We start from the raw sequence: 13,401 nt of genomic DNA on the forward strand, positions 1-13,401 counted from the left end.
TTTCCAATTAGCAGCATCCCGATTGGGAGAAGGCCCGTCCTGGGGCCGCTCCCGAGTCCAAGACCCGGGTGGGCCGGCTCGGGCCCTCGGTTCTGCTCCACGGGAGCCAGGCCGCCCCCGGCCAGCAGGCTCTCACAACACGAGCAGCCACACAAAGAGCCCTCTTTCCTGCCACCAGCCTGGAGCCCAGGTCCTCCCCAGATCATAAACCTGCCCGTGAAGACATTCAGAAATAGTTCGGCCCCACTCACATGCATGTGCAAAGGCTGGAATCCCATTGGCTGTAAAGTTTTATTTTATTTTCCTTGGAGGGGGAGTGAGGGGGAGAGGAGTCCTGACCTAATTTGTTCTGGGGCAAAATACGGCCTCTCAGGCAAAGGCTCCACCTGTACACGAACTCTTGCTTGGTGCGGGTGGATTCCACACGTGTGTGTCCACCTGCCTAACGCTGTGCAGACACGCTGTTCACATCTCAGGAGCACAGGCGGTGGGAGCCAGGCCGCTAAATGATGCTCTCAGCGAAGCCGGATTTCTAATTAACCTCGCGTGGTTCACATGCACGGTGTCTGGCATACATTAGGCACTAAATATAAACTGGTTGAATAACTAAATAAAAATTAGATTTAAAAAGTGATCTAGTACTGAGAGGAGGTTGGAAATGAGTAGTGTGTGTGAGACTCTAGACCACAAGCAAAGGCATGGGCTCAGAGACCTCTGGGTCACCCAGGGGCCTGGCATGGAATGTTCCAGCAATATTTACCTTCCTTCAAGTTTCTTCTTCTAACCCTCCCTGTTTCTCAAGCCTTCTTTTGAGATGGTGGGAGCCCTGTGGGTTCTAATTATAGTCGTAGACCAGCTCTGCCGTGAATGCCGCCTTTCTGCAGGACCTGGGTTTCCAGATCCGCTGCACAGAGTGGCTTATTGTCACCAGGAGGGGAAGGCAATGTCGCCACTTGGACTCAGGAGGGCGTGCGGCCGGGCGGGCTCAGGCTGGGGATCTCTCTCGGAAGAAAGCTAGATTACTACTCCAAGGCGTGGATTTGCGTGACTTTTTGTTTGGGGTCCTTACAGTTGCTGCTTTTATAACTTGAAGACAGTATCCACAGGGACTGTGTTAATGCTAATTAAGAGGAAAGCTCTTTTTAATAAGAAAAGAGAAAAACCATTTGAAAGCCCCACAATCTCAGTTGTCTGGGATATAATTTCAAGTGAAGCAAATATGTGATTAAAACATCGTGATTCCAAAACCGATCAGAGGAAAAGGAATCGGCTGGGCCCTTCCCGGCTGCCGCAAACCTCGGCTGGCCTGGGCCCCGCCGGGCGCTCAGGCGTTGGGGTTGGTCCTCATGAGCTCCACGTCGGCCTCCACCATCTCGCGCACCAGCTCCTGCAGGCAGGGCGTGGGCGCGGGTGAGGGGGACCCCCGGCCCTCCTCGCTGTCCACCCTTCCCCGCCCCCCGGGCCCCTCCCACCCGGCCGGAGCACCGGAGACTCACTCACATCAAAGGCGACCCGGGGCTTCCAGCTGAGCTTCTGCCTGGCTTTGGAGCAGTCTCCCTGCAGAAAGTCCTGCGGGCAGGATGGGGCGCACGGTCGGGCAGGCGGTGGCGGCCTCGGCAGGGTCACCCGCGCCCCCCGGCTCCTGTGGCCCAAGCTGGGCGGGTCCCCGCCGCCACCCCGAGTCCCGCCCCGGGGACGCGCTCTGAGGGCCTTGTGGGCCACACCGAGGAGAGGGGACGCGCCCCCGCCCCCCATGGTGCTCGCTTCCCGGCTCCTCTCCCCTCCCCCCTCCCCCGCCAAGTCCCTTCCCCTCCCCCCCTCCCCTCCCCCGCCCTCTCCGCTTCTCCCTCCCTCCCCCTCCCCTCCCCCAACCCCCTCTCCCAGCTCTCGAAGCCCCCCCACACCTGCCCCGCAGGAAGCAGGTCTCCCAGCCACCCCTCTTTACTGACCCCCCGCTGCCGCCCTCAGAGCCGAGGTCCAGGCTGTTCTGTCCGTCCCCTCCCTTCCTCGGAAATGCTGATCTCAGGGCTTCTCCTCACCCCCAAGCTCCCCCCACCCAGGGCCGGGCTCCTCTGCCCCTTCCCCGCCCCCAGTCCCACTGCGGCTCATTTGCTCAGTGGTGAGTTTCTCTCCCCAGCTGACAGGGTCTTATCAAAATATAAAAACACATAAAAGAGGACACGATGGCTCAACTGGTCCCTGCTGGGCCTCCCTGGACGGGGAGGGGCTGAGAACCTCCCGGCTGCTGTCTGCATGGACTGCCTGGGAAGGGAACCGGGGGAGGGACTGCCCACCCGGCCCCGCCGAGCCATCCCCTGCCTACAACTGACGGACATGAGGATGAGAAATGAGAATTTCAAGATGCTTCCCAAAAGAAAGTGAGGGCAGAAGGAGGGAGGGGAGAGAGAGGGAAGAAAAAGGAGAGAGAGAGACTCTGAAACAGACCAGGCTGGGGTAACCTCCCCCAGATGCAAACCTGCTTCCTCCAGGGGCCGTGAGATGGGCCATGAGATGGCTGCATGAACACGCTCGCCCTGGGGAAGACATTCTCCCAGCCACACGGAGTACTAAAGGACAGCCTCAAACCACCACAGTGAGGAGCCTAACGGGTGCTCAAGCTGTAGCTGAAATGTTTCTGCCCCACATCAGTCAACTCAGGCTGTGGAAGGTAGATCCACAGGGGCAGGCGCAGGAGCGGGCGGGACCTCTGTGCTCACCCCAGTCCGGCCCCGCTCACTCAGCCTGGACCCACGTCTGCCTCGGCTGTTCCAGCATGGCCCTTCCAGCGGTTCTCCGCCACCCAGCCTCACATTCAGGGCTCAGTCAAGCCCCCAAAGGGCTTCACTGAAGGGCTGCTTTGGCCTCCAGCATTAGTAACAGTCAGACAAGTTACTTCTGCTGGCCCTGAAAGTCCATGTGCAGAGTCCTCAGGAAAAGTAGGGTGCAGATATTACTGATTAGCAATTTAACACAGTGCCCCATGGAGCTGGAAATATATGCGGAAAAACAAGTGAATTTATTTCTCTCTCCTTTCCCCGAGTAAATGTGTCTAGACTTTGAGGCTACTTCTGTTGGAGAAGAGAGTCACACAAAGACCTGCATTCTGTCTGTGTCCCCAGTGCGAGCTGTGAAACGTGGCCCCAGGAAGCAGAGCCCCAGGCCCCGCGGCAGTCACACTCGGCTGGGGCAGGGCGGGGGGCGCCGTCCATCCCCGCACTTGCCACGGGCGCCAGCTCCGAGAGGGTGCAGAGCCCCGAGACCCGTGCCGCTTCGCCTGGCTGCAGGAGGCTTGGAAAGGGCGCTCTGCATTGTAACTCTGCTTCCTGTATTTTTCTACAAGCAGCTCCTAATCTAAAAACAAGTAGGGAACGACAATTAAGGAAGAAGAAAAATGGCTTTCAAAAGCTCAGAAACAGACGTGCTACCGTGCAAGGGTTTCATTGAAACCAGAGACGCACCAGTAAAACTTCCCGATGCAGTTCTGAGCCCAGCTCCCACATTCCGGCCCGGCAGCTAGCTTTCGCCTTCTGCCAAGGCGCTGTCTCCCTGAAATTTAATTAGACCGAGAGATCTTGTGAAGGAAAAGGATGAGGTTCCATTAAAACAAAACGTCGGCTCTGGACGCCAGCTGCTGTGTCCAAGCCGACACCTTAGACCGGCCCCTTCTAGGGAAGACAGGGACGCCCGGCTTGTTTTATACTCAGCCCCTCTTGAGGGGCTTTCCTGCTTGTCCCTGGAGCGTCCCTTAGGGAAAAGGTAAACAGCTGGGCCTGCAAGGTTTGGGGCCCAGGCTGGGGTACATGAGGCTGGCCGGGGGGCAGGCCCAGCGTCCTCCCTACTCGCGTGGGATCGGCTCTGACGACAGGCGAGGAACCAGCCGTGTGTTTTGCTCTCCACTTCTCTCTGACAGTTCGGGTCCTCCTTTATTTATAGGCTTAAAGCCTTAGTATGACAACAGGGGCCGGGGCTGAAGGGACGTGATGATTTTATGTACAGTTTCCCAAACGCACGCTGTGCACTGGGTGGTCTGGACCTTTTCTTTAAAAGGGAGACAGGGCAGCTCTGGGAAGAATGTGAGGCATTTCTATGTGAAGACGGCGTTTCCTGAGCCCCGGCTCTGGGTGTCCTCCCGTTTCCACGGCTGTTCCCTAGGTGAGCACTGCAGTTTCAGCCTGTGATTTATTCTTGTCGGATTCAATTAGGGTTGGCTGAGCGGTTCCCCAGCGGCGGGGCGGCACAGACGTCCGTGTGCGGACGCCCCGGCTCTTCTGGGTCCACAGACTCCGGGGCGGCCTTCAGGGCTCATCCTCCGATGGCCGGGTCCAACCCAGAGGCCTGGGGCCTGAGTGCCCGTAGGCGGAGCGGCAAACCGACACAGGTGGGAAGCATGTTTTGCTGCAGCAATTTTTCCGGCTTTCCTGGTTTCTGTCCTTGTTCCAGTGAAGTGATAAAGGGCCAGGCCAGATCCTGGAAAAGTCATTAGGCCAGTTCCTGAGACCCCGCAGTCAGCACAAGGCCCGCACTGCCTGCCGCCACCCTCACCGGCCGCTCTCCGCGCCCGGGGCGCCTCTTCTACCAGGATGACAGCACAGCGTCCACGCCGGCGGCCTCCCCCTTCCCCTGTGCTCTGGTCATTATTCAGCACATTAAGCCCTGGATACCCACCCGCTTTCCTGAACATCACCTGGGGAAGCCGCCAGGCAGATTCTGTCACATTTCTTTTTAAAGTTCATACTCTCATTTCTCTCGCTATTTCACTGAAGTTACATTAGGAAAGTTTTTAATATGAAAGTTAACATCCATTTTATTTTCAAGTGATGTGTCTCCTTAACAGGGCTGCCTGTAGGCTCTCCGAAGGGCATCGGTTTAGGTGGAGAAACATCTAAGGGTGGGCGCTCTTTGGGCAGGAGGCTGAGAAACGCCCACAGTGCCCACAGAAAGAGCTGGACTCCAGCCTGTGGCTGAGAAGGGGCACAGACGACCCGGAGGCTCAGCCACCTCCCAGGACCTAAGAGCCGAGCGTGAGGGCTGCTCCACATTCATCGGCTTCCTTCCACTTTGCTTAAAAAAGCAAAACTGAGGAATGGCTGAGGTTCCCAGGGAATAAAAGAATGCCAGTGAATTTGGTTCCTGATGTAACTCGATGCTAATGCCTTCCTCTTGGGGAAATGCTCCTTTTTAGAAAGACAGAACTGCTCACGACGACAACAACGGACAGTCAATGGGAAACGCTGGCCCAGTCTGGGCTGGAGACGCACAGCTGAGAGTCAGCGAGAATGAGGAGAAGGACCAAGTGGGGACCTTCCCTCAGCAAGCCCGCAGGAGAGTCTGCCTCCCGGGGGGCAGGTTCAGGCCTCTGCCCTCATGTGCGTCCTTTGCGCAGTGCGGGGAGGACCGCTCACTCCTCCCCCAACGCCCAGGACCCCCGCCTTGGCACCGAGGGAGCTGAGGCCTGGCCTCCCCTCTGACGACAGGGCTGATAAGAGACGAGGAGAAAACCGCGGGCGTCTGGTCTGCTCAGGAAGCGGCCTCAGAGGGGCTGTCCATCAGCGGGCTGCCGTCGGGCCTCAACAATGCTGGGCTCTCTCGCGGGGAAATCCAGTCCATCAGCACCGCCCCGCTGCCGCTGACCCTAGAGATCCCGGGCAGCTGGTGGGGCAGAGAGCACCCGCCTGGAGACGCCGGCACCTCCGCTCGGGGCCTCGGGATGCGGGGTTGGTGGGGGGCGCCTGAGCGGGTCCCCAGGAAGCTTATGGGCTGGGAACCACGATTTGTCATTTGGAACGAGCTACTGAGAGCTACCAAACCCAGGCCTGCAAGGCCACCTCCAAGTGCACCCCAGACACGGGTGAAGATGTCTACCCAGCACACAGAGCTCTCTGGAAGAATGAACGAGAACACGGACTTCCTGACACGTCCACTTCTAAATTTGTAAATAAAGCCTATGGTGGTAAACAGAAAAAGTATTCGCTTTATAAATGGAGAACCCAATTAACAGCATTTATAGTGCAGCCTTCATAGAGATGTCTGTTTTCATTTGTATTTTGAAGATACGGTTAGCAGAAAGAGAAATGTGGTTAGGATGAAGGGAAGAGGCCGGGACAGACGATTTTACAGTGGAAACTGCGATGAAGCACATCAAGTTCCTTTTAAACAGAGCTTGAGCAAACGTCGTGGAGAAAGTCCTTTCAGGCTGAGGTGAGGACGGGGCCCTCTCCTCGCAGAGTGGACACAAGCCCGGTACCCAGGCTGGTTCTGTCCCCGATGCCAGCCCCGGGCGCCCCCTCACAGTCGCACGCCCTCCCAGGGCAGAGGAGCGGGCCCCAGAGAGGCCAGCCCACCCGCCTCCGGACCTGGCTCACCCGGGCTCAGTCTGCGCTTGGCTTCTCTCTTATTTTTGGCTGTGCTGGTTCTCGTTGGGGTGCAGGGCCTGCCCTCTGACTGTGGTGGAGGCGTCCCCTGCTGCAGAGCGCGGGCTCCATCGTGGCATGCAGGCTTAGCTGCTCTGCGGCACGCGGCGGGATCTCCCCAACCAGGGGATCAAACCCACACCTCCTGCCTCGGCAGGTGGACCCTCTCCCACTGAGCCCCCAGGGCAGCCCCGAGCTTTCTCAAAGCTGCGCCCGGGTGCTGTCTGCGCCCAGGTTACTCTGAAGGTGCCGGTGAGGCGGGGGGTGGGCCTGGCCACGCACGCCCTGGCGAGGTGCCTCCTCCCCACCCCAGCCCGCTCCCTTCTCTGTCGGCTGTCCTCCGGGATCCGAGGTGCTCCCGGGGCTGACGGCCCCGGGAGAGCTCGGTCAGTGCTGCCGCGGGAGCCTCTGGACCCTGACGCCCTCCCTGATGGTCACTGTCAGCGGCGGAGGCGGGGCTGCTGGAGGTGGCAACACAGGGCTGGTTCACGACAGGGAGATAAGATTGTCGGTGAGCTCAGCACATCCCAGGCTTCAAAGCCAGCAGCGTCTTTGTCGGAAATGACTGGTTACTGTTAATAACTGGGTCGAGGGTGTGAAGATTACCCAGGCTGGTAGGAGGTGACACCAAGCCCGCAGAAAGGAGATAAAGCGCCTTTAAGTGGACGATTAGAGGGGCTGTGACACTGTTGGCCCGTGGCCCCTGGAGCATGAGGCTGGGCGGCTCTGCCTCTGCTGTTTAGGCCCTTCCACCCTCCAAGTGCTGCACGTACACCAGCTAATTAAACCTCCAGACGATCGAAATGCAACCAGGAGCTCCTGGATCTGCCTCAGGAGGCCCCTTCCCTGGGCACCTGACAAGCACCCGGGGGCGAAGCCTGGCTCCCTGTTCGCTCACCTGCAGCCTGACGCGGGCTGGGGGCGCCCCTCGGCAAGGAGGCTGAGGCCGGCCACCAGGGACCCGCACACACGCAGAGGAAGGCCATTTCCTTCCCCGTTGTGAGGGGACCTGCTGGGCCCTAGACAGCCGCCCCCTCCATGCCCCAGATTAGTACTAACGAATACAGGCTTCCCAGGTGGCACTAGTGGTAAAGAACCTGACTGCTATTGCAGGAGACAAAAGAGATGAGGGTTCGATCCCTGGGTCTGGAAGATCCCCTGGAGGAGGGCATGGCAGCCCACTCCAGTATTCCTGCCTGGAGAACCCCATGGACAGACGAGCCGGGTGGGCGACAGTCCATGGGGTTGCAAAGAGCCGGACACGACTTGGCGCCTGATGCGGCACGGCATTAGTGAGTACTGTGGATGCATGCATGCACCTAGAACATGGACGGGTTTCTTCCTTTGGGCTTTTCTCAATCTGAAGAGCACATCAAGCTGTTCGATCTCAAGAAACCCCACTTCCGTAACCCTCCCGCCCTCCTCTTTCTCACTCCAAACAGAAATGACAAAGCACTCATGCAAACACGCGTTCCCTCGCTGACTTCTGAAGAGATGCTGGGGCTAGCTCGGCCACGGACCACATCCAGGTTCTTGCTTTCTGGCTGTTTCTCTGGGGAGCTTCTTAGTTGAGGAAAACTTGGGACAGCTGCTTCGACACTTGTTAAGGTTTCCTAGTGGCGTGGTGGAAGACGTGCGTGGAGACGAAGGTCAGTCTCTGTGACTGGCCATTCTTTTGGTTTCCTGCCGGTGGCAGGTTTACCAGGTTGAGAGGCAGCCATGCTGCCCGGTTACCTGGGGTCTTTCCTTTTCTGTCTTTCTAAGAGAAATAGAATCCCTCCCTGAACACGGCCACAGAGACGCTTAAACCCGACAACTTGACGAATGTCATGAAGCCCCCGGGGGTCGGGCGCTGGAGCAGAAGACGCACAGCCCTCAGCAGGACGAGCCCGCCCAGAAAACACGGCAAGAACATACTCTGTGGACAGTCGTCTGAGAGGCAGAGAGCTCTCTGAGCAATATGGACGAAGCTGATGGGTGGGACCAACAGTGTGCTGCAGGGCTGGGTGACCAGATGGCCAAAATCAACCACACGCTCGTAGCCCACTGTGCTGGAGGTTCTGTCCTGGCAATGGAACTGGAGGTGCTGGGAACAAGACTGCCACCGGCCGGCGGTGGGCGGGGAGGGTGCTCTCACCCAAGGGCGGTGGAACAGAAGGTGTGCGTCTGCCAAAGCGCCGGTCTGCCCCCTTCAGATCCGTGTGTTTCGCTGCACACACCTTGTATCTCAAGACCAAAAGCTCCTTAGACACCACTGGGGAGACCCAGCTGCCTCTGCAGCTCAGCCTCTGAGCCGTGTGGCCGTGGGGGAGTCTGAGCCTCAGGGTTTCAGGCTGTGCAGCGGGGGGAACGTCGCCCACCAGGCGAGGCCCCGTGAGGGTCAGGATCCTGGGTGGGAACAGCCGGCGTGTCTCTATAACGTCACAGCTCACGGCAACAGCGGGCTGGCTGTCGGCGCATTCATCACCAAGGTGGGGGGAAAGCGGCGATTCTGACTTCTTGTAGTGACGTCAGGGATGAATCTGTCCTCTTCAAGCAGGGGTGGTCTCACAGATTTGCTTTTATAGTTCTGTCACTTTGACTTGCACCCCAACCAAACTTCTATTTTTAGATCATAATTTTTGAACAATGGTAACCGATTTTATGTTTAATTTTTCCTCCAATTATTGTAACCATTTCATACGCTGTTGAGTGTTTCCAAACCTTTACTGTCTTAGATGCTGGGGGGGCAGCAGTGGACATGACGAAGCCTTGCTCTGAGCTTCGATGTCAGCAGGAGGGCCAGTCAAGGGGCCGGGATGTGTGAATAAGCCCATCGAGGCCACAGGGGTTCGGGGCAGAAGCCGAGGAGGAGGTGGGCTTGAAGAACAGTGGGAGGTCCTTCCTGGAGCTGTGCTTTCATCAGCGATTTGATGGTGAGAGGAGTGCAGGTGGAGCCCTTGGGTCTCAGGGACAGAGAAAGGCCCCTGAGTCTGCACAGGGTGTCCAGGGGGTCAGAGCCCAGAGGAGCTGACGACGTACTGGCGTCCAGGGAATTCCCATCTTGGGGCCCAGGCCCTTCGTAGCAAAGCCACATATTCACGTGGCTTTATTCAGTGGTTGCTGACGGTCCCTTAGAGGACGTGCAGACCACCGGCCACAGTTATGAACTGGCCACCTCAGCGTGGTGTAGCTTGAAAGCCTGTTTTTCTGATGCCCGTGTCATTTTTGAAAGTAAGTATGGGGTTGACTTCCAGCTCTGTGTCTTACAAGGGTGAGTGAGTTCTTCTCACCTGGAGACTCTCACACACACCCCCCTTCCCGCCTAAAAACCTGCCAGTCTTTCCTGTGCTTGAGTCTCTCAGCCTGGGAACATCTGGCCACTCTTGGGGGCCAAGGTCTGGACATCCGCTCCAGAGTCAGGACTGTGCCCTGCGGGCGGGCAGGTCATGTCACCCCCGGGCCTGCCGGGCAGAGGGCAGGGCCCAGCGCTGCACCAGCACCTGCTGTGGGGGTGAGGAAGGGCTGGCCTGCCCCTGATCCAGCGAGGACACAGTGGACCTCCTCCTGGAGGTCGGGTCCCATCTCCTGGGCCACGGGCCCCTCTTCTGCCAGAAGCTCTTGCGAGGATGGGACACAGCACCACAACCTGCTTGAGTTTAACTGTTTTTGCCCTAATTCTCTGTGACGGTGTGACGTAAAGGTCCACCCGCCGGCTCCACTTCAAGATTTGTGGACTTGGTCAGCCTCCAGCGGAGTTCAGAGTCTCACGTTCCTCGGGGCCCCGGGGGCTCTGAGCACAAGCTCACTGGTGTCTCTGACCTCACCGTGGGCGCTGAGCGGGGTGGGAGCGGTGGGAGACTGGGACGGCGGGGGGACCGTGGGCATGCAGATGACCGGAGACGGAGGTGGCCAGGACCGGGAGCGTGCTGAGGATGCCGGGGTGGAGAGAGGTGGTGGACGTGACCCGCTGCCAGGGGAGAGCAGACAGAACACTTGCCGTGGATGGGGGGGTGGGTGGGGGTGGGATTTGGGGAGAACGCCCTGGGTTGGGGCTCCAGTGAGCGCATGTGAACCGATGTCCAGAGACGGCATGTGAACTGACGGCGCTACCAGTGAAGTTCCAGAGTCACGTTTTATCAGTACCCCCTGACTTTAGATAGTGCCTTCTTCAGATAGCACCTCCTTTTCAAGGACACGTCTTTTTATGATGATGATGCAGAGGCTCTTCCAGAAGATGGCTTTTGTAAAATCACCTGTGATCACCTCTATGGCTCTGAGGGACACACTGGCTTGTTCTGAATCTTGATTTGATGCCAGACTCTTGGTGGAGGAGGTCTGGTTCACCCCATGGTGGAGGGAGGCCCACAGTGCCGTCCATGCCCAGCCGGGGGGCAGCCTGGCCGTGCCCAGACTGAGTGAGCAGAGGGTTAAGCCAGCGGTGTCCACGCGTCCTGTGGCCGCGGCAGGAGGAAGAGGGGGGGACCTTTCACATGACATCATAAAAGCCTGATTTATCGCCAGCTACCAAACATCTAGAAAATCATAACATCCTTTCAGGAAAACGCAGTGGAAAATAATCAGGCTGACTTTGATGGAAGCTTCGGTGGTGATTCCAAGTGTGGCTGGCTGTCCTGCAATCCCGGCAGAGGCTGTGTTTGTGGCCGGAATGGCCGTCGCCGCTGAGGCTGGGGTCCGAGCTGCGTGCTGCCAGCGGCTGAGATAAAACAGGAGCCTGTGTCACCCTCTGCCGCTTGCCCAAGTGCTTCAGTGTGAGAATCATTTGGAAACACCAGCTGTGCCCACACAGATCACAGGGCCACGGGCACCATCTGGCCACGTGACCCCACAGGTCCCTCCTGGGACCCCGCTGTGCACGCTGCGGCGTGTTCCCAGAGTGTGAGCCCTGTCTAAGACGAGCCATCATCCCCAGTAAACAAGGGGCCAAGAGATGACATGGAAGAGACGCTCGGAAGCGTCCAGGAAGCCAAGGGCTGGCCCCCTCCTGCACGAATGTCCGACCTCCGAGCGTTGCTCCCGTGCAGTAACTGGGTCAGATCTCCTGACAGGAGCCGTGTCTTCTCTGACATGTCTGTGAACAGATCCCGGAAAGGGGCGCCTCGCGGGGGGCGGGTGGTGGCCCAGGACTCCGGCCGCAGCAAGTCCACACGACGGTTGGCACAGACCGTGGCCCACCTTGGCCCAGCGATGCCCCCCCTGAAGGTCCTGGGTCCCTGGGGTTTGGGAGGACAGACGGGGGGACTTGGGCAGGAAGGCCACGCTGGACTCTGCTCTCACCGGATTTGCTGCTTCTCCCCCAGAGTGTAGCTCGGACTCTTCACAGGATCACAGGCGACTGCATGGGACCCCGAGAAGGTTCCCCGGAGGCTGGGGCTCCATGTGGCCCCCCCGAAGGGGAGAGGTCAGAGGTACTCAGCCTGGCCCCAAGCCGTCAGCCTGCAGAGGGGTCTCCGGGCACCTGGGGCTGCCCTGACACACCACTGCCAGCGCCCCCGACCCCCCTCTTGAGTCTGTCGACAGAAAAGTGCTGTCGCGACCCCCCAGGGCCCGCAGAGGAAGGCCGGGTGGGTACGGGGCCTGCCCCGCTTGCAGAGCTGCGGCAGGAAACCCTGCAGCTTGGGCTGTTCACAGAGGGTGGGAGCGGCACTGGGGCCCCTCCGTCCGCGTGGGCCAGGACGCGGGCAGCTTTATTTTAGAGCTGGTGTCCCGGTGGGTGAGGGGAGCACCCCTGTGGCTGAGACTCAGTGGTAGACACGGGGCACAAGGAGTGGTCTGGACACGGGCACGCAAGCCAGCACCTGGGGTCACTCACGGGGTTGCTGTGGGGACCGTCGGGGTGGGGGGCCGGGGGACAGATCGAGCTCTGCAGTCGGGGTGCCAGGGCCGAGTCCTGAAGACCAGGCTGCTGAGGGCAGGACAAGCCCTCCCCCTTAGAGGACTCTGCTCTTCATCCGACCCAGCCCACCCACCCTGTGCCCCAGGACGTGCCCCCCACAGAACTCCGGGAGCGCAGGGCTGCGGCGCCCTCAGCCCCCTCCCCGGGAAAGGCAGGAGAGGCTGACTGCAGGACTGACCGCACGCACCCCCGACTCGATGAGACGAGGCCTGGAGCTCTGAAATGCGGGCAATGGCTCGAGGCCAGTCACCTCTTCTCGCACGTTTTCCCAGGATCGTTCTTTAGAAGGGATGACCTAAGCAGTGCTTGTTCTGAGGGGAACCTCACGTCTGTACCATCCAGCGCATCATGGCTTCCACCCCGAGGAGGGAGGACCTCTGTCTGCAGTGGGGCTTCTGAGTGCTCACGTGTCTCAGGCTGCCTGCAGAGCGGCCCTCAGCATGGTGGGCGGTGCTGCGGGTTATCTCATTCTCTGCGCAGAGCTGCCCCAGGAGGCACCGCCTAACCTTGCAGCTAGCACCACGGGACTGATGTTACACGGGAGAAATCCACGGCGGGCATTAGCTCTGATGACCCGCGTGCCTCGCTGTTACAGTGAAGCTGTGGACACCTGGTAAGAAAATGCAGTGGGATTTTCCTCAGTCCTTTATTGCCTCCTCAGTAAACATGCAGAGCCGTTGCACAGAGACTCATCAGAGGCTTTAGTTTTGTGATACTTTAATTCATGGGTCGTTGAGCTAATTACCACTCCCAAATGATAAAACATCGTAACTATTAACAATTTTAAATGAAAGTGTTTTTGTAAAGCAGCTGCATTTTACAGGCCTATGTGTAGACAGACTGTGGAACACACTGGCTGCTGCCTCTGTGTTGAACTTCCCTGCTGAGAGAGGACTTAAAACTTGGACGGTCTTCTCAGAGGTCTTCTCCGAATTCACTGCTCTGAATTCACAGCTAAGGGCTATAAAGGCAACACTGTACAAAATCAGAAATAAAGAGACCGTGCCCTAACTTTAAGGCGCCCTTTTAAAATCTCGAAATGTAAATACAATTCTTGCTTTGTTTAAAGTGTCAACTTATAGTCCTGTCGATGAG

General features: G+C 58.5%; 1 protein-coding gene across 1 annotated transcript in view; it reads right to left on the minus strand.

Annotated features, from left to right (window-relative positions):
- Nucleotides 1–274: 274 nt before the first annotated feature.
- Nucleotides 275–13,401, minus strand: part of GMDS (GDP-mannose 4,6-dehydratase) — a 423,498-nt gene continuing 410,371 nt past the window's right edge. The window contains exons 10-11 of the mRNA XM_043450633.1: nucleotides 1,501–1,569; nucleotides 275–1,387 (exon numbers count right to left, since the gene is read on the minus strand). Coding sequence (XP_043306568.1) covers nucleotides 1,325–1,387; nucleotides 1,501–1,569 — 132 coding nt within the window. The 3' untranslated portion in view covers nucleotides 275–1,324. The remainder of the gene's footprint in view (nucleotides 1,388–1,500; nucleotides 1,570–13,401) is intronic.

Source organism: Cervus canadensis, chromosome 28 (genome assembly GCF_019320065.1).
Source record: "Cervus canadensis isolate Bull #8, Minnesota chromosome 28, ASM1932006v1, whole genome shotgun sequence".
Lineage (NCBI taxonomy): Eukaryota > Metazoa > Chordata > Mammalia > Artiodactyla > Cervidae > Cervus > Cervus canadensis.